The following is a 23,902-nucleotide window of genomic DNA, read 5'->3' on the forward strand; positions in this document are numbered from 1 at the left end:
CGGCCTGCGCCTCACCGACAAGGGCACCTAGAAGCTGGGGCCAGGTAGTCGTCATCGCCGAACTGCCCTGCCACCCAGTTGTATAACCACATGCCGCGTACACTCCGCCCCATATTCGCCTCTGCCCGCGTCGCAAAACTCACGCGCTACCTCCAGCCCGCAATCCGGCCTTCTGAGTATACAGCACGGATTCGACTGTTTGCGACACCACGTTTTCCAAATAAGCGCCAAGTTGCCAACGGAAGCGTGCGTGCCGGAGGTTGGAGCTCAACTACCCGCCCAGTGCAACCTACTCCAGAACACCACGTTCCACCATGGTGCTACGCAAGCAGGAAGACCTCGTCCCGCGCCCGCTTTCCCACGCGACGAACAACCCGCCCTATCCCACAACGCCCTCCGAAGAACGCGTACCCCAACTCCCCGCTCTCTCCACCGACCACCCGGACGTCTACTCACCAGATCTCAACAAGTCACCCGCCTTCCAGCTGAAGCCGCTCGACGAGGCTCAGAAACGGAAAGGCGATGACGATGACGACTCCGTGTATAGCGACAACGAGTGGGACCAGTCGGACGATGACACTCCCGACAACGACATCCCGGACCCGCTGAAGATTGGCGGTGGGAAGTCGATACCACCGCCAGCTACTGAAAAGAAGGACTCGCTGCCAGATGTACTGAAGGCAGGACCACCAAAAGGCATGCCCATCAGGAAGCCGTTGGAGAAGATCTCGCCCGAGCCCACGGGTGCCACGTCGTCCTCGTACGCAAGCAACGCTTCTGGGAGCTCGATACCGTTGAAGACCAACAACCCGTACCTCAAGATGCAGCAAACAGGCCAAAGCAACTTCGGTGCTGAGAGCAGCCAGCAGGTCTGGGGTGACGCTCCCGCGCAAGCCCAACAATACCCCGTGGAGCTGCCTTCATTCCAGACACCAACTACCCCAACGAACCGCATGGCAGATCTGGCTTTTAACGGCAACAGCTCTCCAGCCGTTGTACAACAAGGCTTCAAGTCGTCCACTCCGCCCCCTGCGATAGCAGTGCAGTCACCTAGCACGGCAGGCCCGTATCCTGATCATGACGCCAACACATCTTTCCACCAAGCTCCTGCGATCGACAGCTCATCCTTAGACGCTTTCGAGCAAAGCTTTGCGCAACCACATAACGAGCATACTCGGGCTGCATCTCAATCCCCGCCCACAGAACAGAACCCTTGGGACGCACCACCAGAATCTGCGGCCGCTAGAGAAGCTAGAGAAGAGCAGGAGCGCCAGAATGCGAACGGCTTCGCAGGCAGAATACAACCGCCGACCCGAGCCCCACCCGCAGCGCCGTTGCCGTTCGACGAAGAACCAGCGCCCGCACTGCCACTGCGGCCGACTCACGAAGAGCAGCCGCCGCCGATGCCACAGCGACCCCAAGAAGAACAGCCACCGCCCATGCCCCTTCGGCCGTTGGAAACGGGAGTCATTCCAACCGCAGGCACTGCTCCTGAATCGCCAAACACAGTGATGAACAGGCAACGAAAAGAGACCTACCAGATCAAGCACATTCGATGGCACGATGTCAACAAGCGCGGCATCAGGACCTCGCCGATTCTGACGCAGAATATCAATGGTCCCTGTCCTCTGCTGGCATTGGTCAACGCTCTTGTTCTTTCTACTCCAGCTGATGTGGAAACTGCTCTTGTCGAGACCTTGCGCACACGTGAACAAGTCAGCCTTGGCTTGCTCCTTGACGCGGTGTTCGACGAGCTGATGTCTGGTCGCCGGGGTGACGCTGCTCAAGAGCTTCCAGATGTGAGCGATCTATACAAGTTCCTGCTAGCCCTGCACACTGGCTTGAATGTCAACCCGATGTTTGTCCAAGACCCAGACGCAACAGACGGCACTTCGACCCTCTCTGTTCTTGCTGCACGGCCTGGTGTATTTGAGAACACGCGGGACATGAAGTTGTATAGAACATTCAACCTCCCGCTAATGCACGGGTGGTTGCCTGACCCTGGATCAGACGCATACCGCGCTTTCGATCGTATAGCTAAGACCTACGAGACATCGCAATATGTGCAATTTCAGGAGGAAGAATTGGATGCAAAGCTGCAGAGTGGTGAAGCTCTATCTACCGACGAGCAGCAGATGTTCACTGACATCCATGCAATCAAGGAATTTCTCAACCTGTGGCCGACCCAACTAACCACATATGGCCTGAAGACCATGCGCGAGACTTTGCAGCCGGGACAAGTGGCGATCCTCTTCCGGAATGACCATTTCTCTACCTTATATAAGGACACGCGTACAGGCAGCCTTGTGACGTTGGTGACAGATCAAGGTTACTCGACCCATGACGAGATTGTCTGGGAATCTCTGGTGGATGTGAACGGACAAGGAAGTGAGCTTTTCTCTGGTGACTTCCGCCCCGTGGGCAACAGCATATCACCACAGCGATCACAATTGCAGCCCCCTGTCCAGAGCATGTTGGATGCAAGCGACCATGAGGGCTGGACCACCGTGCAGCGACGCGGCAACCAGGCCATTCCATCCTCAGGCCTTGCTCCACCAGAGAATGCTGCACCCCAATCCCCTACATCGGATACAAGTAGGACGGAGCAGGAAGACCATGATCTCGCACTAGCACTGCAGCTTCAAGAGGAAGAAGACGACCGCCATCGCAGATCGCAAGAAGAGCGTCGTAGACGAGAGATCCAGCTGTCGGAAGATGCCATCTCCGCCCAATCACAACAGCGTTCGCCAAATCGACGTACATCCCGTCCAGGCGAAACACCCCCAGTCATCCCGCCTCGTCGCAACGTTCAGACTCACCGCCCGACCAACGAGCCTGTTCCGCCACCAACCTATGAGGAGGCAGCAACAGCCCCGACTTACCACCCACCGCAAGGCCATCCCGCAAACCCTGGTGCTCCGCTTCGAGCTCAGGGGAGCGCATATCAAGCGAACACTCAGACAACACCTTTGGTGAACCAAATCCCGCAACATGGGCGAATGGATTCTAGGCCGACGACGCAACACCCAGGCCGCCCTGGCAGGCGGCAGAGCGGTGTTGTGGCACCGGGTCAAGAAGATAGGGACAAGTGCGTCGTGATGTAGACGCGCAGAGTCCAGATTTTCAATTGGCTAATGCTAACTCTCTTTTTTGTTACTAGGGGCGTCGCATCGTGCGCGACGTTTTGCAGTGTCTTGTAGCTGTTCGTGAGCATTTCCCTGCAGATGATTATCCGGCGTTTGAAAGGATACCCCGTTGGTTGGAGGACAGGTCGGCGCGAATACGCTGGGAAGATATATCTCGGGACGCTTCTAGCGTTGTATGCATATTCTGTTTTTAGCAATACTCGACTATTTCGATTTGTTGCATTGAAATTGTTCAGTGCAATCCCCATTGACCTTCACTTGAATTGCACCTGCTCTCACTGCTTCTTGTTGATGCGATATTTGCGCACGCTTGAGCTGCTAGAGCTGCTCTCTCACTCACTTTCACTTCAGCGCAAGCGCCTCGCTCTGGGTATTCAAGACGGCCGACCCCAATCCTTCGGGCTTTCCTCTTTCTCTCTACAACACCACAACTGCTTTCTTCTGAGCCTCCAGCCGTACTATCCTGACACTTCGATCCTGTCCAAAATTATCCTACAACTACCCACCATGGTCAACTGGACCCCCGAGAAGCACCAGATTGTAAGCATCGCACGCGCACGTCCATCTATGCCCCATGTTGACCATTCGCAGCTGCTCAAGGAGATCTTCAGGTACTGCGACATCAAGATGAATAAGGAGCTCTGTCAGCACCTGGCGAACGTCATCGGTGAGGGTAAGTGCGATCCCAACGCAGCGTCGAGTTAGGGTCTGGGTATGCTGTGCTTTTTCGGCAGCGTAAAGCACTACTCGAGGTCTTTGGCCCAGCACCGCAACATACCCGATGATCTACAATGTCGCTGACTCTGTCACACAGGCTGCACCCCAAAGGCTATCCAGAACATCCTCTCCAACTTCAAGAATCACGGACGCGCTGCAGGTGCTGAGCGTGGTACCGCAAGTCCCACCAAGACCACGCCTGCTAAGCCCAAGTCCGCTTCAGCAACGTCCACTTCGGCCAAGGCTTCGGGCGGCGGTCGCGGTCGCAAGAAGAACGTTGACGACGATGCTGGACCGAACAACGACCTCGCCGATCCTGCTTCTCCATCTATCGTTCGCAAGAGGAGCCAGACCGCCGAAGCCGATGGCATGAACAAGAAGATCAAAATGGAGAATTCCGAGGACGACATCTACCGAGACTTCTTGGCGACCGCTGAGGAGGACGAGGCTTCGCAGTTGGAGATTTGAGTGGTGTACCTAGCTGTGAGTCGATCAGTACCGCGTTGGGAATGGTGTCTGGCGCGGAGTGGAGTGCATGATAGAATTACATGCTATCTTGGAGGGGTTTCTCTAGGATTAACTTTGCGCATGAGCATAAGCATGGGCATATGAGAGTGAATGGTGCCATTTGCTCGATGAGGAATATGTGGTTGCGCGGAATCTATACGGTGCCACGCGTAGGTAGCTTGGCTAGTTCTGTCATGGAGATAGGCTTTGGATCCCTGAATAACATATATGCACACTCGGTCGATACTCCATTGGATGTGTTGAAATATCCTAATTCACTGTGGTAGGTATAAGCATTCGTTGCCGCGGCAGGAACGGCTCGGATGCACGCCTCAAGCCATGTCGAGCACTGCAACCTCTAGCGCAGACGAGCAGCTGCGGATGTCAGCTTGATGACCAAGGTACGGCAAATCACGTCGCCCTCACTCCTAGCCCTGTACGCTCACGAGCTCCTAATAGGTTGCTTCAAGCCAGACTGCGGTTAAGGCGCCGCAAGCACGAATGCCTGGCGCTCTCTTCCACTTCAGTCTGCTTCGATAAATTCTCGATGAATCTATCCATGTTGAACATCGTCGGAGGGAGGAATAAGGCCTCCTGCATGCTGACAGCTGATTGGCCAACTGGCTAACCTTGAGAGCGGGTAAAGGCTATTTCACTGCAATTTTAGCGTGCGCGAGGGGTGCGCTGATTGGCTGGAAGGGGCTGTGTAAGTGTAGGGGCTGCGAGTTGATAGTTAATTCCTGCGAAGTGAGGACAAATCCAAGTTGACAATCTCCCCGTTCCAGCATTTCTACGCAGCAACTTCAACCTCCGCCGCCATTTCCTCCATCTGCGCCGTAGCATCCGCAGTCCTCACCCTCTCCTGCTGGCGCCAAGTCGCATAATCCGTATACCCCCTCTCCCTATCCTCAAACGGCCCATAAAACCTATCCCGCTCATACATGGTGAAGCTCTTGCCTAGTCTCAGTCTCTCCACGAAATCCGGGTTGCTCGTGAAGTAGCGGCCGAAGAGCAGCGCGTCGTACTCGCCGGATTCAACGACGCCCTCGCAGTTGGTGTCATTCCAGCCTCCCGCCGAGAAGACGGGCGTGTCGCCTAGGATCTCGCGCAGGAATCTGAGGTTGATGGTGGAGGGGTCGAGGCCCCAGGAGCTGATCATCTTGTCTTTTTCTGCGACAGAGTGGATTTGTTCGTAGCGCTAGAATTGGGGTCAGCTATATTTTGAATGCTGGGTCTGTTCGACAGAAAGTCAACAGTTGGAGTACCCTTGGTCAGTTCATGGCCCTGGGGTAAAGCACTGTACTCCGAACTTTGGCACAGCATTGTGCAAGAAATGTCACTCACCGGTTCTATCAGTGAAACATACGACATCTTCGGCAGCTTCTCCTTCAGCTGCTTGCAAAGGAAACTCCACGTCTCGATCCTCTGCTCCCCTCTCGCCTGATTGAAAAGCCCAAACGGACTCAGCCTGATAGAACAATTCTCCTCGCCCACCGCCTGTGCAAGGCCCTCCATCAGCTCAAGCACAAAGCGACACCGCTTCTCAGGACTTCCTCCGTACTCATCAGTCCTCTTGTTGATATTTGACGAGAGAAACTGCTCAGGGAGGTACCCATTTCCGCCATGCACCTCAACACCATCGAAGCCCGCCTCCATCGCCATCTTCGCGGCATTGCAGTAATCGTCAATCGTGCTCTTAATATGCTCCTTCGTAAGCTCGATCGGTGGGTGATCGGCGTACAAGACAGGTCCCTCATACCCAGGCGGTACTCGTCCCGAGTCTCCCTCCATCGGCACCACCGACGGCGCAACCGCAGGCTTGCCCGAAAATGGCTCCGACGTCGTGCGTCCCGCGTGCCAGAGCTGTGCATAGATGTACCCGCCTTTCGCATGGACAGCCTCAGTGACGAGTTTCCAGCCGGCGAGATGCGCGGGGTGGAACAGCCCAGGGACGCCGGACATGCCGTTTCCTTCCAGGCTGGGAGTGATGCCCTCGGAGATCAGGAGGCCGCCGTCGGTCGTCCGCTGGTGGTAGTACTCTGCGACTAGGGAGTCTGGGACCCAGACTCTGTTGTAGTGTCCGGGCTCATCTTTTTGAAGAGGCAGGCAGCGGTTTCGTGTCAAAGGGGCGAGGACGACGCGGTGCTTCAGTGTGATTTTGCCATTTGCAATGGAGAGGGGGGAAAAGAGCTTGTCGCTCGCTCTAGATGAAGTCGTCATCTTGAGTCAACTTGTCATTCGTTATTCTTGAATAGCAAATTGAAGATCTGAAATATAGAAGGGACGCAAGCTGTTTACGTTTGCCGAGTCTGCCCTAGGCTGTAAAAGCGGGGATCAAGTCTCGTCGACTGGGCGTAGGTATATACACCCTGGTGTTACCGACGAGACTTTGCGAGCGCGAATTACGGGACGGCCAAACCTTGGTGTTTCCATGACTGCAGGGCTGTTCTAGGGTATTTGTCTAGTCTAGTAGGCGTATCAATGTCAACCGATATTCACCGTCAGACGCTGATTGCGTAACCCTTTCGCATTCTTCAAAATCTGGCCGAGGTATCGAGGAACGTTACTGGGTTGGTATCTTGGCTGTGGGGGTGGTGACTTTATCAGTATCCACTTGGCACGGGAGCGTTGTGCCGAAAATCTTGACAGGACGTTTCGGCAGACCTGAAATCTACCGATAGCGTGCGGAAGCAGACAGCCGGTCACGCGTACCCAAGATACTGAAATATCAAAGTCTACAGTAACGCTGAGAGTGTTTGGGGCGTTATTGAGACGACTAAAGGAACTTGTGCACGCAGCTTCCGGTGCTGAGTGATGGCTAGAGTATGTTGACGCCTGGCCAAAATCGTAACTTCCATATCCTCGATGATAGGTGCATGGGTGGCTCTGCCCATGTGTAAGGAAATTCCATCGTCGAATTCCAACACACATAAAACGGTTCTATGGTGAAGTGGGAAAGGTAAGCCAAATGGTGGAACACTTGAGCCCCTTATAATGAAAAGAATAGTGTTGGAACATCGTATAATACTGCGCATTTCAGTGTAATCTCAGTACATTTTGCTAGCCTCATCATCTCCCGATGATGCGCTTCTCCAAGAACCTTGCTGGGATATATACCAGCGCTGTAATGACGAAAGTGAACTCGTTGGCAATGTCACCGCCGCCATCTCCGATGAGCTTACCCAAAGGCCCCACATACCATGTTTCTACCATTCCCATCACCCAGGCAATTATCCCGATAGCGAAAGCTACACCAGCCGCGATACCAACCGGCAAACGTTTCGGGTCATTCCAGGCATCGAGATCATAGTTTGCGAAGTTCATCTTCCGGAAGATGACGTGTTCGCTGAACAAAATGACAAAATATTGAGTGCACCAGTACCCAAGCAAGCTGAGGAAGTTCTGAAGATAGGTGTTCAGCTTCTCGCGGCCACCAACAGCCAACCCAAGAATCGCGGCAAAGCACAGGAAGATCCAGATAAAGCGCGGTACTCTGGCGAATGGACGGGCGAATTGTTGGCAGGAGATAGCAGCGCTATAGATGGAGATGACATTGACGTTGATACCGGAGAGGACGAGCAGGGTGAGAATGAATTTTGCAAAGCCTCGTGGATGGATCATGGTCTGGATGAGGAACCCTAGTCCATCGTTTTCGTAAACTTCTCTCCAGTCGGGTCGGTTGTTCAATCCGAAAGAGACAACACAGCCTGCAATCATGCCAATTGATGTTGGAATGGCAATTCCGAAGGTTGTCATCAGGAAGACTTTAAGGCGAGAGACGTTCACTGGGTAGTGAACATAGTAGTCCGATGCCATGGTTTGCCACGACGCGGAGCTACCATAGACGATAGCAATCAGACTTAGTACCTGACCGCTGAGATTTGCTCCTTTGAGTTCGGTGTGCGTCGAGTTGTCGGTGTATTTGCCGGTCATTCCAAAGAAGATCATGAAAATAATGAAGAATACGAACCACGCATAGCGTTCGTAGATCAAGATAGCCTTCAGACCGATGAATGAGATGATAGTGGCAACTACTGCAAGGATGACTATGCCGACGATCAAGGAGATATGGCCATCCGCGACAGCAGTCAATGCGAGCCCTCCTGTGATACAAGCCACAGAAGCCCATCCAATCTGCACAATGGTGTTGAGAGCCGCAATAACCTGTCAATGATTAGAATTTCCTTGTTGCACTCCTCGTTCTAGAGAATTACCTTGTTAGGCCACCATCCGAACGCGTAACGTGACACGGATATCTGTCTGAGGCCAGTGGGAGCACCAAAAGTGGCTGCGAAACCTGTCGCAGCTCCACCCAAGATAGACGCAAAAATGGTGATGACAATCGACTGCTTAAGAGTTAATTTAAACTCCCAGCCGAGAAATCCAGTCGCGAAACAGGACGTGTTCATGGTTCCAGAGGCCCAGAGGAAAAACATTGTAAGTTCGTGGTGCCATGGGACGGCTGCCTTCTCCTCGGGCAGCTTCCGGGTGATGGCATCAGATTCAATGCCCAACTTTGCGTCCATACTGGATTCGAAAGCACGCAGTTCGGCCAAAATTCCACGCTCAGACTTGACGGTGGTGTTGCCGAGGTCCCCGCTCGACAGCGAAGAGCTCGTCGCCTGCTCGCCGACTTTCTCCGCCGACATTTTGGCAACGCACAATGGCTTCTGATGTGGGAGATGTACAATGGGGGGTTGCAACGCGACAAAGGCGCAGAGTGTAAAGAATGGACAGAGGAAAATTCAGTTGCATTCTATGCGGCTTTAAAGTCGCTGCCGGTCATTGGGCACCGGCAGGTGTTAGTCGGGTAGGAGCTTCTTCATTCTGTCTAGTGCTAAGCCTCGCCCCGGCCTCTATCTCCACTCTTATCTTTCTCAAGCTTTCTTGGGCGAAGCTTGGCATCCAGCTGGCGCGTTCAAGCCACGCGGTGTGTCGGCTTTCGAGATCCAATCGCAATCGCCTGTCGCGTGTTCGTGCTGTTCATCTCCGGGAGTGTTGATTCGCGTATGAGTTGCGCAGGTTATCTCTGACAGACGGCCTCTCCGGATTTCGCCTATGCACGGCAGAACACCGTCCCACACGACATGACCTGCCGGAAACAGTGCGCTTACTGTGATTGAATACTTCGTATGTAATCCCCGCAGCTACTATTAATGGGCCGTATTCGCCCACAATTGCATCTCAATCCTTCACGAAGCACTCTTCGGCTTCTCATCCACCTGATCGTAAGTTTCCTCCCCTACCACGCTCTCGCTCGGCGAACCTTCCGCATAAGTGTCTCTCTCCCCATCGAAGAAGCCATCTCGGCCATTCGATGCCAGATACTCCCATGTTACAGGGATGTCCTCGAATCCAACAGGGAAAATCCTCGGCTTGCGAATCTTGATAAGAATGAAGTAGACCACTCCAGCAGTGGTGAAGGTCAGGATCCATCCAAGCTTATACATGTCTTTGCCGGCTTGGGGCACGAGCTTGGGGTTGTATGCAGCGACAAGGCCAGGCATACCCATGACTGTGCCTGCGCACCACTACGAGGAGCAGAAGTTAGCTAGTGCAAATCCACTTTACCATCGAAAGTACGTACAGCAAAGATCCCGGAGATGTTGACGCCGCTCGTAAACCAATAAAGGTTTCCGCGTGAAGCTCTGTAAAGCGATGGCACATGGATGTTGCCTTTTCGCGCGAAACAGTAGTCGACTATGATGATCTACGCTTCTCGTTAGCCACTTGACGACGTACATCCTGGAATCTGCCACCTACAGCACAAAGTGGAGCCATGAAGATATTGTAGCTTCCCAAGAAGGTGATGAAGGTTTGTGCAGTAGCAATAAGCTTCCAAGGCACGATTGCGAACCCTAGGAATGCACACAGCACCTGGCCTCTCCGGATTGTGAGATATTTCGGGAATAGCCCTAATCACGCACCGTAGTCAGTATCTCATCGATCATTTGCACATGCCTTTTGAACTAACCGGTCATGTCCGCACCGAACGGGATCGAATTTGCACCCAAATTGACTCCGAACACACTCAAGAGGTACGAGAAGGAGACGAGGAAGATACCACAGCGGGCAGCGGGCGTCCAGTTGTGGTCCAGAATGGCGTCGTCTATGCGCGGGCACAAAGTTAGCACAAGCATAATGATTGGGATGGTTACGGTGCAGCCATGTAAGAGATATGGCCACATCGTGTGGGGTGCTACCCACTGAGATCCCACATATTCCAATACGCCACGCCATAGACGCCTTCCATGGAGCTGGTGGCTAGGAGGCCAAGCGCAAGTATCAACACCTTACTGAAGAATACAGACACGCCCTGCAAGTATCCAGCGTCGCGAGGCTTCTTGCAGTAGCGTGCCAGGTCGGGCTGGTTGACTAGCATAGGAGAGAGCGTGCCCATGATAACGTTGATTCCACTCATGATGGCCCAACCTGGTGTTGTCCCTGCTCTCACTGAAGCTCCCGCAGCACTCTGGGAGTTGATATCCCGCACGCCACTGCCGTGAGCCATGCACCAACCGAAAAGACCGAATGTCGCAAAGGGCATGATAAGACCCTTGAAAGTGAAAAAGGTGTGAATGCGACGGGGATGGACAAAACACTGTTGTCATTCAGTTATCTGCATATATTATACTTCACTAGGAGGAGTATCGGAACGCCTGAACTTTTGACTCGGTGATGTAAGGAGAATAGGGGAGAACTTACGAAGGGAAGCTCCAATATCCATACCAAGAAGAAACAGAGGAGCTGCTTAGAGGTTACATCTGCTGATGCAGGCAGCTGGTTCTCCCAGTTGTCCCACCGGTGCCCGAAAATACACTTCAGGCATGTCGACATCAGGTTAGCACCGTAGTATGACTGAATTCCGTACCAGATCGCTCCAACAATTGCTCGGATGAATACAAAGAACATGGATCCATAGAAACCCATGACTGAGCGACACAGTACGGGATAGCCGATGTGATAGCGAACGCCGGGCCTCGCCATTCCGACAACGACCAGGGCGCTGATCAACGAGCCAATGCAGCAGGAGATGAATGCTTCCTGCCATGTGAGGCCGACAGCGATGAGAGACGCCGCTGCATTCCATCCCGCAGTGCCAAAAGCAGTCGATCCCCAATAGAGTGGGAGGTTATACCAGGTCCATGTTCTTTCCTCTGGAGATGTTGGTTCGAGACTGGAACTTCGTTAAAAACCTGGAATAAGACGGGATACTTAATCCTTACTCTTTGTTTGACCATCTTGGATCGCCAATCATAGTCGTCTCGTTGCCATGTTTGTTGGTCGTCTTTAGCGAGTCAAGGAATGCCTCCTTTGAACGGAACCTGGATCCAAAATCTGGAATTTTCGGGAGATGCATAATCAAAGATCTTGTTCAGTTTCTCACACATACGAACGAGGTATGGGAAGAACAAAGATACATATGCTTGATTCTGTGTTATCGATCTATACAGTGCTACACCCTCTAAGATGAGCAAGCGCAGTTCCAATCAACGCCACAACTAGCTGGATGTGCACGAAACAGGGCCCAAAGCGACATGTCGGTTGTTTTTGGGCCGATATGTTCATACATGTTCCGCTCCTGATGCTGGCAGCTAGATGCTGACCTAAGGTGATAAGAAAGGCATGGACCTCCGCACTTTCGGAAGATAAGGATTGCTTGGCTGCAGAACAATCCTGTCATAATCATTCCAACTGCCAGCCCGCATAGCACTGAAGAAGAACGATGAGCTACCCTTGGGTTCATTGAAGTAAAAATTCACTCGAATTCGTGCTGGGATCCCGTGAAGTTGAAAGATTCGGGAGGTTGATGAGGCTGAGCTGGTCAAAAAGTTACGAGTCAGGTTTACGCCGCCCAATCTACCGACCTGCATCCGCCGTTCAGCGAACTATCACAATCTGGGGACGGCCGATCGGAACTCGGTCTGGAGGGATCGCCCTGTATCCTTGGTACATATTGCGGGGATAGATACGGCAATGCCACGTGAGGCGGCTATCTGTCGGGCTTCCGACGTTCGGATGGAGCAAGCCGATAACGAGGACTGAGAGATGCACCTCATCTTTACTTGCAGTCGTAGTGATGCTTCGTCCTGTCAAGCCTCAATATCGGTACACACTGCCCGAGAAACCCGCGCACAATGGAGACCTCTGTATCGGCTCGATCACCTCAATCCGGCGCTCGACAACCCAGTGCTCCTCGGCGAGTCCGTGCAGCTCTAGCTTGCCAACGATGTAAGGGCCGCAAGCAGAAAGTAATTCTCCGAGTGCACGTTCAATTGAAAGTGACATCTGACAAGTCGATAGTGTGAAGGTGGCCAGCCGTCTTGTAGATCATGTATCAAAGCGGGTATCACTTGTGTATATGAGCCTACACTGAGACCTCGCTACCCTGGAGGCAAGATGCTGTACGATATACTATCTCTTTTTCAAGACGCCGTTGATGCCGGGCAGATATATTAACGCGCTTGAGGAAAGGATCGCCTTTCTCGAGGCACAGTTGCCTGAGCATAGGCGTGACCATTTTGGGGGAGCGGAAGACGCCATCAGCCCAAGTCATCCACTCGACAGTAACAATCCATCATGTGATGGCATGCGAGCCGAACATTGCATTGAGGAAGAGGATTCAACTGTTGTAGACGGCGTGGCTTACCTCTCTCTTTGTGCGTCAGGCACAACAGATGCTGCTCCAGAGCCCTTCTATATGGGGTCAAGCTCAGGAGCAACTATTGCTCGCCTTATCCAGTCTGCTATCTTCAATGGCAGGAAAGCTTCAAGTGTGTCAGCACAGCGAGAGACGCTCCGCTCTGATAGTGTGAGCTCATTCGGCTCATCGATACCAACACCTTCCTTCGTAAACAGGTTCTATCCGTACCCGCAACCTGCTCAGGCCCAGCGTTTATTTTCTGTATTTTTCAATCGCATGCACACCAAATGGCCTATATTGGATCGTACCGTGTACGAGAAGGTGTACGAGCGTCAATACGATCAAGCTTCGCTCCCGATCATTGAGAGATGCACCCTTCATCTCATCTATGCGATTTCGGCGAGATTCCTTCAGTTGACTAAACAGCAAGGAATTGACGTGGATCCCGAAGCTCACTTCGTGGCAGCGATTGAGCAGATGGACTATATTATGGAACGCCACAACACGTTAACCGTCCAATTTTTAACTTTACTAGCTGTTTACGGTCAAAGATCCCCATACGGGGCGGGTGTCTGGTCACAGGTCAGATATGCTATGACTCTTTGCGTCGAGCTTGGAATGCACCGAAAACCGACGGCCAACTCACCGCAGCGGGATCCACGCGATTTGGAACTTCGACGGCGCATCTTTTGGTCATGCTATTGTCTGGATCGCCTGACTAGTATGCTTCTTGGGAGGACGTTTGCTATATCAGACCATGACATCAATGTTGAGGTAATGCCGATGTGAGCCATAGGGGGGGCAGGAGGAACTTGGATGCTTTCGAACGGTATTCGTTACAAAACTGCCCAAGTTCATCCCACCCGCTATGACCAAGCTGTTGTGTTGCAGAAGAGCTGACTTACCGTAGCTACCTAGCAGCGACACTGCTTTCTGGGATCTTACCTCAGCTCATAGCCCTGCTGACTACGGTGCTTGTCAGAGCAATGTTATACCCTTCATTCACGACATCAAGCTTCGCAAACTCCAATCCAAGATCCAACGCACCGTCTTCCGCGTGGACATCGACCAGAGTTCACACTCTCTGGAGGATAAAACTCGCGAAGACGCTGAAGTAGAGTCGATTCGCCATGAACTCGACACCTGGGTGAACTCGATCCCGGTAGCAGCATCCTCCGCGGCCCAAGACGAAGCGCGTTGGATGTATGAGCCAGAGGCTAATGCAGACTCTGATTCATGCAACTACTTCACATTGCAGTATCATAAAGCCATTCTCTCTCTTTACACCAATGTTTTACCTACACTATCCGTGGATGATCATCGCTTCAGTGCTTGTGCACAGTCCGCAGCGCGGATGTGCTCGACATACAAACGTCTAAACCAGCTAAAGGTGCTCTCTTTCACCATCATTGCTCTTCACTCCTGCTTCGTTGCTGGGTTGACTCTAGTGTACTGTCTCTGGCGAGACAAGAGGCTGTTCAATTTTGAAATTTTGGAGGCGACAAGATCGTGCAGTCAATGCCTCACAATCTTTGGGGAGAGGTGGCCTGGAGCAGCCAGATACGGCGAAATCTTCGAAACGTTACAAGGCAGCGTCATCCGCGCAATCATGGAGCCGAAGCCTAGCAGGAACCTCGGAAGGGACCTTGACATGCTGGTGGAACCCGCCGCAGCTAAGGCTGGCGCTCCTAACCACACGGATCCACTCTTGGGCGCGGTCAAGGACGTTTTCATGGAGGTTGACGAGGATGTACCGGGCGGAGGCCAAGGTTGGCGCCTGTTCACCGAGATGGTCCAATCAGATATCCAGGTGCCAGAGTTGATGGCGGGAGAAAGATGCACTGTCGGAACAACAACGAGGAATGACTTCACAACGCCAAATTGGAGCGACGGAACTGCTAATCCGCTAAGCAGTTTCGACGAAGCAATCGGAGCTGAACAAGGTAGCCTCGGGGACCAAGGGCGATGGGACCATGGATTCTTTGCAGGCTACGATTGAAGTGAGCTTGTTTTTTTATTGAAATTGATTGAACTGCATATTTAAAGCTAGTCTAAACCTCATGTCATCGCTTCTGACTACGCTAATTGTCCCTTCTTGTACGGGTACTCCTTCCTGAATGCCTCTGCAATCTCGGTCCTCGTAGCTACCCATACTCCTTCCTTCTTTCCAATCTCCTCAACAAACCTTTTCAAAGCGGCAAACCGACCAGGTCTTCCAATGATACGGCAGTGCAGTCCAATCGTCATCATTTTTGGCATGCCCTTTTCACCCTCCTCATACAGCACATCGAACGCTCCCTTGATGTGATCATAGAAACCGGCAGGGTCCCTGAATCCAGATCCCACAACGTGGAACTTGAAGTCGTTGCAATCATAAGAATAAGGAAGCATGAGCTGACCCTTCGGCTCTGCAGAGTCTTTCTCGAAGTTGACGTCCGTCCAGTAAGGAATGTCGTCCGCATAGGTGTCAGAGGTCCAGATGAGCTCTTCACCCATCTCTTGATAGACCTGTGGGACAAGAGTGCGGCTGTGTGGCGAGTTTCGACCATAGTACCAGCCTTTGGGTGCGTACCCAGACAGTGACTTTAGTGATTCGATGCATTTTTTTATGTATTCCTTTTCCTTGTCGACCGGAAAATCGTGGTAGTCGACCCAGCGGTAGGCACTAAGATGTGTCAGTTTCTGAGCCTGCTGCATAACTGACCGCAGGCAGATTTCACTTACTGACTCGCAATCTCATGGCCCTCATCGACGCAGCGCTTTACAACAGATGGGTTCTCCTCTACAGCTTGAGCTACAGCATAAAGAGTAAACTTCATCTTGTTGTCATTGAACAGCCTGAACAGCCTCCAGAAGCCAGCCCTGCTGCCATACTCATACTCGCTTTCCACACTAACATTTCGCTCGTTCACACGGAGACCACCTAAAGGGTTTTCGCGCAGGTTTTGCTCCGCAATTCCATCGCCTGCCATCACAGACCTTTCACCGCCCTGCAACTTACTTAGCATGTACTCAGCGTAACGAGTAGAATATCTCCGAGCATCCAAACATACCTCTTCGTAGTTGATAACAAAGGACACGGCAATCTTTGCGCTGTTGGGCCATTTCGGGTTGAGACCTTCTTCCCCGTAGCCCTGAAAGTCACGGGGATAATCGTACTCTGGATGGGGAGTATAGGCAGGAGGCATGATTGAGGACTGAGACAAGTGGAAGTGCTATGAAGAAGTCCAAGATTGTTCTGATCAAAAGCTCGTGGTACAGAAACCAGAGCAAGAAACAGTGGTATCCTTATAGTCATCTCTCCTCGCTGCTCAATTCGGCAATCCGAGATCGGTTCCGCGATTTGGTATTTTCGAGCCCCATCGTTGCTTATCGCACAGGCTGTACCAGCGGATGTGAGGTCCTATCACAAATGCGTCGGAGCAACGTTAATCAAGGTACTGACAAGGGTATCGGCTCAGTTGCAGCAAAGCCGACGGCGTAGGCGTGCTGATAAGCCAGCGGCGACCAAGGGTGCATGCATCCGATCTGCTCGAAACAATGCCAATCAGACTGCGATGTGGCCCACCTCACTATGCACCCCGCGTTTTGATGTTGCAGTGTACGTCGTTAGGTGAATTCTGGTGTGTGCGCGGGCAATTCGTCGTGATCGAATCGTTGTCTCCCACAAAGTGCGAGACTCCGAACGACAAGAGAGGCATGGATCATACTTAAGAATGGCAATGACTGTCTCGATTTATATAAAGGATGCGCTATGCCATCATACACCATGATATGCTAAAACACCTGGAAGAAACTTAAGTACAGTGAGATACCCTCGAGTAGTAAAATACCGTTTCAGCCAATTGCGCGCAATCAAACACAACGAGTACGCTGTGGTCACCAGATAATGATGTTTTAACTGTCCTCACATACCACCAAAATGGGAGCCTACTCCAAACTATTCCTTTCGTAGAATGTTCGCTCTTTTAATCGCCATTTGCTTTTTCTTCCTTCGATGTTTCTAGCACTTCCTCAACAGAAGAAGGTGCCCTCTCATTGCGCACTTCGACTTTGTCCGTCGTCGTCGGCTTTACCTTCAGGCTCGTGTTTCCAATCCAAGCACACAAAACCAGATTTGTCGCTGCAGAAGCGGCATATAGAATGTATATGTATCGGATACCAACAACGTAGGTATCAAGTACAAGGTCCATCTCTTCCCTCTCAAATCCTAATTTGTCCAAGGAGTAAGTCGACGAAGTGAGATTCTGAAGAATCTCTGGCGTCATGAACGGAAGGTGTGACAACCGCGTGTCTAATATATTGGCGAGAATGGCTCCAGAAATGATTAGGCCGAATGCGCCGCCGATGGTGCGTATGAAATTGCGAAGTCCAGTGGCAACAGCACGATCCGAGTTGCTCCCATTTGCGAGAATGGCAACGAGTGTTGATTGCAGGATGTTGCCGATGCCCATTCCCTCGACTACAAGCACAAGAACAATATGCCATATCTTGGTGGAGCGGTTGAAGGCACATTTGAGACCTGTGCCCAGTGTCCAAAGGACGAACCCTGACACACAGATCCACCGATAGCGTCCACGTCTTGACATGATCTGGCCACTGACGATTCCAGTGAAGGAAGTTGCCAAGATAAGTGGGAGAAGGAGCGCGCCCGATACCAAAGCTGATAGTCCTAGGACGGATTGGAAGTATATGGGTAGGTAGAAGAAGTTGCCAAAGAAGCACATGCCCGTGAAGAAGTTTTGTGCATAAAGCGACCAGCAGTACGGATATTTGACGAGTCGAACCGGCATGATAGGGATCTCTGCAATCTTCCATTCGTACAGTACGAAGGCTACAGCAGTGCACCCGCCTACAACAAGCATTGCGATGACAAGTGGTGAGTCCCATGGGTACTGGACGCCTCCGCCGGACAGTGGAATAAGAATGAGGAGGACAGCGGCAAGATTGAGGAAGATACCGCCGTAGTCGATTTTCTTGACTTTTTCCTTGTAGTTCGCTCTTTCGTACTTTAAAGGTAGAAAGAAGAATATGAGAAGCGCGGCTGGTACAGCCAGCATTGGCACTATCCAGAAGACCCAGTGCCAGGACACAGAATCGACCAAAGCACCACCGACAAATGGTCCAGTACCATTTGCTAGAGCGATAACGGCTCCAAAAATGCCTAAACTCTGCTTAATTCATATCTTGAACCGTTCAGAGACGACTCACCTTGATATTTGCCACGATCTTCAATAGTCACGATATCGGAGACGATGATCATGGCGAGACTGTTGATGCCACCGCCCCCAATACCGGCTATAGAGCGAAACGTGAAGAGCATCCCTTGACTGCGTGAAAAACCGCAGCCAAAATCTCCTATCGCCAGCAGAGCTAAGCATAGCAAAAGGCAATTCTTTCTTCCAAAAATGTCGGAAAGTCGCCCATTGATGAGCTGGAATGCGGTCGATGAAACCAAGAAGGAACTCCCAATCCAGGATGTTGCCGTTCCCGTGTTGAGGGCAGCTGATATTGCCGGGATTGACGTAGACACACTTGTGCTGTCGATGAATGACACGAAAAGTGCAACAGACAGAGCCGGGATAGCAATCACTAATCGCTTGGGTGACAGAGCGTTCGTCTGGCCGCCTATGCTGCGGATGCTGCCCGCATCTCTGTCTGCTTCGGAATGCACCGAGTCGGATTCTTCCCTGTGTGCAGCCTCTTTTGTTGCTTGGTATAGCTCTTCATCTTGGGTTCGAGGGGAGCCTTGCTCAATATCTAATGCCCCTTGTACTTTTTCAGACATTGCGCCCAGCAGAACGTTGGATCCTCACAATGCCCACGGTTTATCGCAACCCACGGGGGGAGTATCTGTCGTATCGAATACCTAGGCTGTGTAGAGATCTCTGAGAGCAGCAGGGACACAGTGGCCTGCGCGATGTCCCGCACTGCTCAGTGAAGAGAATCCCCATTAGGAGTTCGGCAGAAATCCTTCCGATGCAAGGCAATGATGCGATGATGCCGAAGTCGTGAATTTGGGGGAAGGCGCACCCACCCCATGTTTCCCCACAATTTCTTCGGCACCTGCGCATTTCGGCGCACCCAACCGGTACAGCCCGTATCGATAAGATGGCAAGCATCTATTCCGGCAGCGTTCCGACCGGCCCTCATTCGTCTGACAAAGATGTGGTATTCATGGGCGGCATGGCTTTTCTGCCCGACATGCACCTTATCATCGCGTAGCCTGGTGCTGCACCGATCTGTCCTCTTCATAATGCCTTCAAACCCAACTGCTTCATATGCAAGCGACGATGGAACCCTTCCGACTCACAGCATCGCAGGCGCAGGCCAAGTTCAAAGATGGCAGCTTGACCGTTGAGCAGTATGCACAATCACTCCTTGATCGTGTTGCAGCACGAGATTCTACGGTGAACGCATGGGCGTATCTCAACCCAGAGCTCGTCTTGGAACGTGCGCGCGAGCTTGACGCCATACCGCCCGAGAAGAGAAGCCCACTACATGGAGTAGCGATTGGCGTCAAAGACGTGATACTCACGAAGGACATGCCAACTCAGTACAACTCTCCCATCTACGTGGATGATGCACCTAAGATCGATGCCGCCAGCATCCAGACTTTAAGAGCAAATGGTGCACTCATCTTCGGTAAGTCACCTCTCGATACATCTGGATGTATCCGACAAGAAGCATCCTGAATGGCGTCTCTTACCAGGTGGCAAACTTTTGGCTTACCAAGTCACAACAGGCAAAACCACCACCACCGAATTCGCAGCCACGGTCGTCGGCCCCTCCCACAAAGGCCCCAAAACCACCAACGCCCACAACTCCAAACGAACACCAGGTGGCTCCTCCTCCGGCTCTGGTGCGGCAGTCGGCGATCTGCAAGTCCCCATCGGTCTCGGCACGCAGACCGTTGGCAGCACCATCAGACCCGGCTCTTTCAACGGTATCTACGCCATGAAGCCCACGTGGAACTCGATATCGCGCGAAGGCCAGAAGCTGTACTCGCTCATCCTCGACACGCTGGGCTTATATGCGCGAAGCGTGGAGGACCTGAAATTGCTGCTTGATGCGTTCCAGCTCGTCGATGACGAGCCTGAGGAACCTTTTACTCTGAAGGGCGCGAAGCTCGCGCTTCTCACGCTGCCTACACCAGAGTGGCCTGAGCCCGGGCCAGGAACGGCGGCGGCGTTGAAGAAGGGAACGGAGTTGTTGCGTGCGCACGGTGCAGAGGTGGAGGAGATCACGCTGCCTGATGAGTTCCGGTCCATGTACAAATATCACCTGCAGGTACTGTCGGGTGACGGGCGCGTAGCCTTTCTCGCTGATTACTACGGGGCCAAAGACAAAATGCACGGGAGTCTAATCGACCATGTCGAAAACAAAGATAAGCACACGCGGCAGGACCAATTGAAAGCGTTCGATGAGCTGGCAGCCATGCGGCCGAAGATCGATGCCTTCGCTTCGAAATATTCTGCTATCGTAGCTCCAAGTGTATTGGATGAAGCGCCTGTCGGACTCGAGAACACAGGCAGTGCAGCGTTCTGCGGGCCTTGGACAGCGATGCATACTCCTGTCGTCAATATACCTGGGTTTAAAGGGGAGAATGGGCTCCCTATTGGTCTGAGTGTTGTTGCTGGGCGGTATCGCGACCAGTATCTGCTGAGGGTGTGCACGGAGATTGGTAAGGTTTTTGAAGGCGAAGGTGGATGGAGTAGATGAGATAAGTAGTATGGTTTAGGCAGTTACTGCAGTTTCGACAAAGGTTGTAAGCGATACTACTCTGAACGGTATGAATGGAAGTTAACTAAGAGCCATGATGCGGGTATTAAGATGAACAATAGTGCTGGATAACCGCCTCTGTTGCGTAATCAAATGCCAACCGCCCCGAACGACCAAATATGAATCTTATGATAACTTGGGGACACAGAATATCAACAATATGCCAATCGCGAGTCTTGAGTGCGACTGACCGACTGTCACCTTGTTGACTCTGAATCCTCTTGCTCCAGGCAGCTGAGCAACAACTCAACTAGCAGCTTCCGATCTACTGGCTTGGCGATGTATCTTGACATGCCCTTCGCGATATAGCTTTCGGCTTGGCCTTTAAGCGCATTGGCCGTCATTGCCACGATTGGTACGTCTAGTCCAGCGGCTCTTATCTGCTTTGTAGCTTGTACACCGTCGAGAAACGGCATGCTGACGTCCATTAAAATCAGGTCGTATGCTGGTTTCGCATTCGTTGCCATCATAACCGCCTCGTTTCCGTCCGTAGCGATGTCGACGCGATTGAACCCCATTCCGACGAGAATTTTGATCATAACCTTTCTGTTGATGGCATTGTCCTCTGCAAGGAGCACGCGTCGTTCATTCGCCAGTATTCTGAGCCTGTTCAAAGCTGGAGTAGGCGAAGTTGACAAAGATACATTGTTCAGTCTGTTCTGTATGAAATCCAATTGGTTTGAGTGCTCGACTCGTTTTAGCTGGGCGGTGAACCTGGACATGCATCGTCAGCGTGGGTTAACGAATATTCGGACAACATGGAACCTTGATTACTATGTCTCCTGAACAACACCCTGCCAATTTCCCAAGATACAAGTGATACCCAGATTTGTGACATAGCGCTAGGCACGGTATTCCACGGAAAGCGGTAAAACCCGCGACATGCGTATGTTGCCCGAACTCTGGTTTCGGGCACCACTGTGTAATCCCAAGCGAAGGAATGCGGCGCCTGATCGTTTCACATCTTGCCGCGAATAAGAATGAAAAAAAGAACACATACCAGAACACGCTCCCTGTTCCTTCGGGGTTGGGGCGATAGCCAATGTTCCCACCCATAAGCTCGACGAGGCTTTTACAAATGCTGAGACCAAGGCCGGTGCCCTTATATCGTTTTGTTGCAGAATTATCAAACTGAGTGAATGGCGTGAAAAGTGATTTGGAAGCTATGAGAGGAACTCCTATGCCTGTGTCTATGACCTCTATTAGCACGGTATGTTTAGTGTCGTCTTCATGTTGCTGCGTCGCCCGTAATCGTATGTAACCTTGCTCTGTGAACTTGGACGCGTTGGACACGAGGTTTTCCACAACCTGTCGATATCGAATATTATCGCCTTCCGCAGCAACTGGGAGTTTTGGATCAATATATTTCTCAAGTGTGATGTCCGCTTTGATGCTTTTCTGGTGCGCGCGGAAGACTGACGAAATGATATCGGGAACGCTAATGATGTCGTGACTGATCGAAAAACTGCCGGAGGCCAGTTTGCTGTAGTCGAGAATGTCATTGATGACATGAAGTAGCACCTCTCCGGACTCCTGTACTATACGCGTCAAGTCCAGTTGCTCAGGGTTCAGCTGGGTGTCGAGAAGAAGTGTCAATGCAGACAGCATTCCATGCATTGGCGTACGGATTTCGTGACTCATGTTGGCTAAAAACTCACTTTTGAGCTGTGAAGCCTCCTCGTATGCGGCAATCAGTTTTGACTCGGCTTTCTTGCGCTCACTCAAATCCCGTGTGATTTTGCTGAATCCTAAAAGCTCACCGTCTTTATACACGGGGGTGATCACAACATTTGCCCTTCGAAAGTCAGCCTGAATAAAACACATACGTATCGAAACGCGGGGGGTGACGGTGTCGAGGGAAATCTAGGCAATGATGAGATAAATATCACTAGACTTAGATTTGAGTACTGCATTGCTCCTTCTAGGGCAAAACAGTGCACTCAGCTATTGACCCGGCGCTGTCAAATCAGGACGCACAATGGCGGAGACGTGTGCACGTTGTGTCGATCCCGCATAGAAAATCTGGAGATGGGATGGTAAACAGGGACTCACCAGAATCTCGACCCGTCTTTGCGAATCCGCCAGCCTTCGTCTTCACAAGCTCCATTCCTCAGAGCGTCCCGAAGCTCTCTGGCAGGTTTACCATTGTCGCGGTCTTCTTTGCTGTAGAAGTTCGAGAAATGTTTTCCGATGATCTCGCTTTTCGTGTAACCTTTGAATGCCTGGGCCCCTACATTCCATGTCGCGATGTTGCCTTGAGGTGAAAGCATGAAGATAGCATAATCGGAAATGGTATCTACTAATATTTTGAATGTTTCGTTTGTATATAGTTGTTCCTCCAGCTCAAGCTGCTTCTGATGAGCCTCGGTAGTATCCTGGACTTCCATCAGAAAGCAGCAAATCGTCCCATCGCGGATAACAGGTACGGTACGGAGGGTCCAAATCCTGTCGTCGATTGATTCGTAGAAGATCGAGGGTTCGGTAGTGTCTTGAGCAACGCGAATGCCTCTGTGGGACAAAGAATTTGAGGGAATTGTCGCTTTCGCGCTTAATTCATCGATGTGGGCGCCAAGCAGCTGCTCGCGGGTGGGGATGCTGGAGACAGAACAGTAAGAGTCCGAAACGTGGGTCACGTGCAAACTGGCGTCCAAGACAAAGGTCGGAATGGGCGTGTAGCGGAAGATGTCAAGCACGAGGTGATCGTTATCACGGCTAGCTATGACGTTTTCATGACCGTGGGGAGGCGGTTGTGGAGGGTGGATGAAAGGGCGAGCTGAACCGAACCGCAAGGGCAAGGATATGTCCATGGTGGGGAAGGAACCTCGGAGACAAGCAAGAATACTGAAGCTTCGATTTGCGCGCCTGGCGCGCGGCGGTCACAGATCGATCCTGTCCAGGGTGGAGAAAGTCGCATGATTCTCGCATGGCAGCAGGTCAGGGTTTTGAGCCCATCGTCGATACGAGGACGTTTTCGTTCTGCAGCCGCGTCTGGACGTCCGCGGCCTGGCCAGTGGCGACTTCGGCGGCTACGCTTGTCACTTAATCGAGACATTGAGCTCGGCACAGGCCGTACCTGCACCTGCATTCTGACTGTGGGCGCCGCATG

At 52.0% G+C, this 23,902-nt stretch overlaps 10 protein-coding genes across 10 annotated transcripts; 4 read left to right on the forward strand and 6 right to left on the reverse strand.

The window, feature by feature from the left end:
* Positions 1 to 99: 99 nt before the first annotated feature.
* Positions 100 to 3,393, forward strand: CC84DRAFT_1163981 (uncharacterized protein). Its single transcript, XM_018178382.1, has one exon. The coding sequence runs from the start codon at positions 315 to 317 to the stop codon at positions 3,102 to 3,104; it is 2,790 nt and encodes a 929-aa protein (XP_018035806.1). The 5' UTR covers positions 100 to 314; the 3' UTR covers positions 3,105 to 3,393.
* Positions 3,394 to 3,577: 184 nt separating this feature from the next.
* On the forward strand, positions 3,578 to 4,399 carry CC84DRAFT_722849 (uncharacterized protein). The gene is made up of 3 exons (XM_018187174.1): positions 3,578 to 3,686; positions 3,738 to 3,819; positions 3,961 to 4,399. The coding sequence occupies exons 1-3, from the start codon at positions 3,654 to 3,656 to the stop codon at positions 4,329 to 4,331; spliced, it is 486 nt and encodes a 161-aa protein (XP_018035807.1). The 5' UTR covers positions 3,578 to 3,653; the 3' UTR covers positions 4,332 to 4,399.
* A 761-nt stretch (positions 4,400 to 5,160) lies between these two features.
* On the reverse strand, positions 5,161 to 6,933 carry CC84DRAFT_1258890 (FMN-linked oxidoreductase; the record flags this gene model as incomplete). Its single annotated transcript, XM_018184864.1, has 2 exons — positions 5,715 to 6,933; positions 5,161 to 5,568 (listed from the first exon to the last, which is right to left on the reverse strand). Exons 1-2 carry the CDS (start codon positions 6,588 to 6,590, stop codon positions 5,161 to 5,163), a joined length of 1,284 nt encoding a protein of 427 aa, XP_018035808.1. The 5' UTR covers positions 6,591 to 6,933.
* A 453-nt stretch (positions 6,934 to 7,386) lies between these two features.
* Positions 7,387 to 9,110, reverse strand: CC84DRAFT_1144811 (uncharacterized protein). Its single transcript, XM_018176471.1, has 2 exons — positions 8,585 to 9,110; positions 7,387 to 8,534 (listed from the first exon to the last, which is right to left on the reverse strand). Exons 1-2 carry the CDS (start codon positions 9,017 to 9,019, stop codon positions 7,440 to 7,442), a joined length of 1,530 nt encoding a protein of 509 aa, XP_018035809.1. The 5' UTR covers positions 9,020 to 9,110; the 3' UTR covers positions 7,387 to 7,439.
* Positions 9,111 to 9,540: 430 nt separating this feature from the next.
* Positions 9,541 to 11,730, reverse strand: CC84DRAFT_1118610 (NCS1 nucleoside transporter; the record flags this gene model as incomplete). Its single annotated transcript, XM_018175523.1, has 7 exons — positions 9,541 to 9,901; positions 9,958 to 10,080; positions 10,134 to 10,285; positions 10,345 to 10,479; positions 10,578 to 10,971; positions 11,076 to 11,547; positions 11,597 to 11,730. The coding sequence occupies 7 exons, from the start codon at positions 11,728 to 11,730 to the stop codon at positions 9,563 to 9,565; spliced, it is 1,749 nt and encodes a 582-aa protein (XP_018035810.1). The 3' UTR covers positions 9,541 to 9,562.
* A 778-nt stretch (positions 11,731 to 12,508) lies between these two features.
* On the forward strand, positions 12,509 to 15,013 carry CC84DRAFT_1205248 (uncharacterized protein; the record flags this gene model as incomplete). The annotated part of the gene is made up of 4 exons (XM_018181960.1): positions 12,509 to 12,622; positions 12,675 to 12,775; positions 12,822 to 13,788; positions 13,925 to 15,013. 4 exons carry the CDS (start codon positions 12,509 to 12,511, stop codon positions 15,011 to 15,013), a joined length of 2,271 nt encoding a protein of 756 aa, XP_018035811.1.
* A 57-nt stretch (positions 15,014 to 15,070) lies between these two features.
* Positions 15,071 to 16,202, reverse strand: CC84DRAFT_1243731 (polysaccharide deacetylase; the record flags this gene model as incomplete). The annotated part of the gene is made up of 3 exons (XM_018184124.1): positions 15,071 to 15,679; positions 15,739 to 16,004; positions 16,068 to 16,202. 3 exons carry the CDS (start codon positions 16,200 to 16,202, stop codon positions 15,091 to 15,093), a joined length of 990 nt encoding a protein of 329 aa, XP_018035812.1. The 3' UTR covers positions 15,071 to 15,090.
* Positions 16,203 to 16,828: 626 nt separating this feature from the next.
* Positions 16,829 to 19,045, reverse strand: CC84DRAFT_1258894 (MFS general substrate transporter). The gene is made up of 2 exons (XM_018184865.1): positions 18,226 to 19,045; positions 16,829 to 18,178 (listed from the first exon to the last, which is right to left on the reverse strand). The coding sequence occupies exons 1-2, from the start codon at positions 18,800 to 18,802 to the stop codon at positions 16,983 to 16,985; spliced, it is 1,773 nt and encodes a 590-aa protein (XP_018035813.1). The 5' UTR covers positions 18,803 to 19,045; the 3' UTR covers positions 16,829 to 16,982.
* A 135-nt stretch (positions 19,046 to 19,180) lies between these two features.
* CC84DRAFT_1163986 (Asp-tRNA Asn/Glu-tRNA Gln amidotransferase-like protein subunit A) lies at positions 19,181 to 20,830 on the forward strand. Its single transcript, XM_018178383.1, has 2 exons — positions 19,181 to 19,659; positions 19,760 to 20,830. Exons 1-2 carry the CDS (start codon positions 19,308 to 19,310, stop codon positions 20,734 to 20,736), a joined length of 1,329 nt encoding a protein of 442 aa, XP_018035814.1. The 5' UTR covers positions 19,181 to 19,307; the 3' UTR covers positions 20,737 to 20,830.
* Positions 20,751 to 23,887, reverse strand: CC84DRAFT_1163987 (uncharacterized protein). Its single transcript, XM_018178384.1, has 3 exons — positions 22,849 to 23,887; positions 21,797 to 22,591; positions 20,751 to 21,510 (listed from the first exon to the last, which is right to left on the reverse strand). Exons 1-3 carry the CDS (start codon positions 23,601 to 23,603, stop codon positions 20,994 to 20,996), a joined length of 2,067 nt encoding a protein of 688 aa, XP_018035815.1. The 5' UTR covers positions 23,604 to 23,887; the 3' UTR covers positions 20,751 to 20,993.
* Between the last annotated feature and the right edge of the window lie 15 nt (positions 23,888 to 23,902).

This window comes from Paraphaeosphaeria sporulosa, assembly GCF_001642045.1.
Source record: "Paraphaeosphaeria sporulosa strain AP3s5-JAC2a unplaced genomic scaffold CC84scaffold_5, whole genome shotgun sequence".
In the NCBI taxonomy this organism is placed as follows: domain Eukaryota; kingdom Fungi; phylum Ascomycota; class Dothideomycetes; order Pleosporales; family Didymosphaeriaceae; genus Paraphaeosphaeria; species Paraphaeosphaeria sporulosa.

Excerpts from the sequence above, each read along its gene's own strand:
- CC84DRAFT_1144811 (XM_018176471.1), bottom strand. The coding sequence starts at position 9,019 with ATGTCGGCGGAGAAAGTCGGCGAGCAGGCGACGAGCTCTTCGCTGTCG. Across the intron at positions 8,535-8,584 it reads TCGGATGGTGGCCTAACAAG|GTTATTGCGGCTCTCAACAC; the intron begins GTAATTCTCTAG and ends AATCATTGACAG.
- CC84DRAFT_1163981 (XM_018178382.1), top strand. The coding sequence starts at position 315 with ATGGTGCTACGCAAGCAGGAAGACCTCGTCCCGCGCCCGCTTTCCCAC.
- CC84DRAFT_1163987 (XM_018178384.1), bottom strand. The coding sequence starts at position 23,603 with ATGGACATATCCTTGCCCTTGCGGTTCGGTTCAGCTCGCCCTTTCATC. Across the intron at positions 22,592-22,848 it reads AAAGACGGGTCGAGATTCTG|GGCAAATGTTGTGATCACCC; the intron begins GTGAGTCCCTGT and ends TGACTTTCGAAG. Across the intron at positions 21,511-21,796 it reads GGAACAGGGAGCGTGTTCTG|GTTCACCGCCCAGCTAAAAC; the intron begins GTATGTGTTCTT and ends ATGCATGTCCAG.
- CC84DRAFT_722849 (XM_018187174.1), top strand. The coding sequence starts at position 3,654 with ATGGTCAACTGGACCCCCGAGAAGCACCAGATT. Across the intron at positions 3,687-3,737 it reads CCCCCGAGAAGCACCAGATT|CTGCTCAAGGAGATCTTCAG; the intron begins GTAAGCATCGCA and ends GACCATTCGCAG. Across the intron at positions 3,820-3,960 it reads GGCGAACGTCATCGGTGAGG|GCTGCACCCCAAAGGCTATC; the intron begins GTAAGTGCGATC and ends TCTGTCACACAG.
- CC84DRAFT_1258894 (XM_018184865.1), bottom strand. The coding sequence starts at position 18,802 with ATGTCTGAAAAAGTACAAGGGGCATTAGATATTGAGCAAGGCTCCCCT. Across the intron at positions 18,179-18,225 it reads AGATCGTGGCAAATATCAAG|GCATTTTTGGAGCCGTTATC; the intron begins GTGAGTCGTCTC and ends AGCAGAGTTTAG.
- CC84DRAFT_1163986 (XM_018178383.1), top strand. The coding sequence starts at position 19,308 with ATGGAACCCTTCCGACTCACAGCATCGCAGGCGCAGGCCAAGTTCAAA. Across the intron at positions 19,660-19,759 it reads AAATGGTGCACTCATCTTCG|GCAAAACCACCACCACCGAA; the intron begins GTAAGTCACCTC and ends AAGTCACAACAG.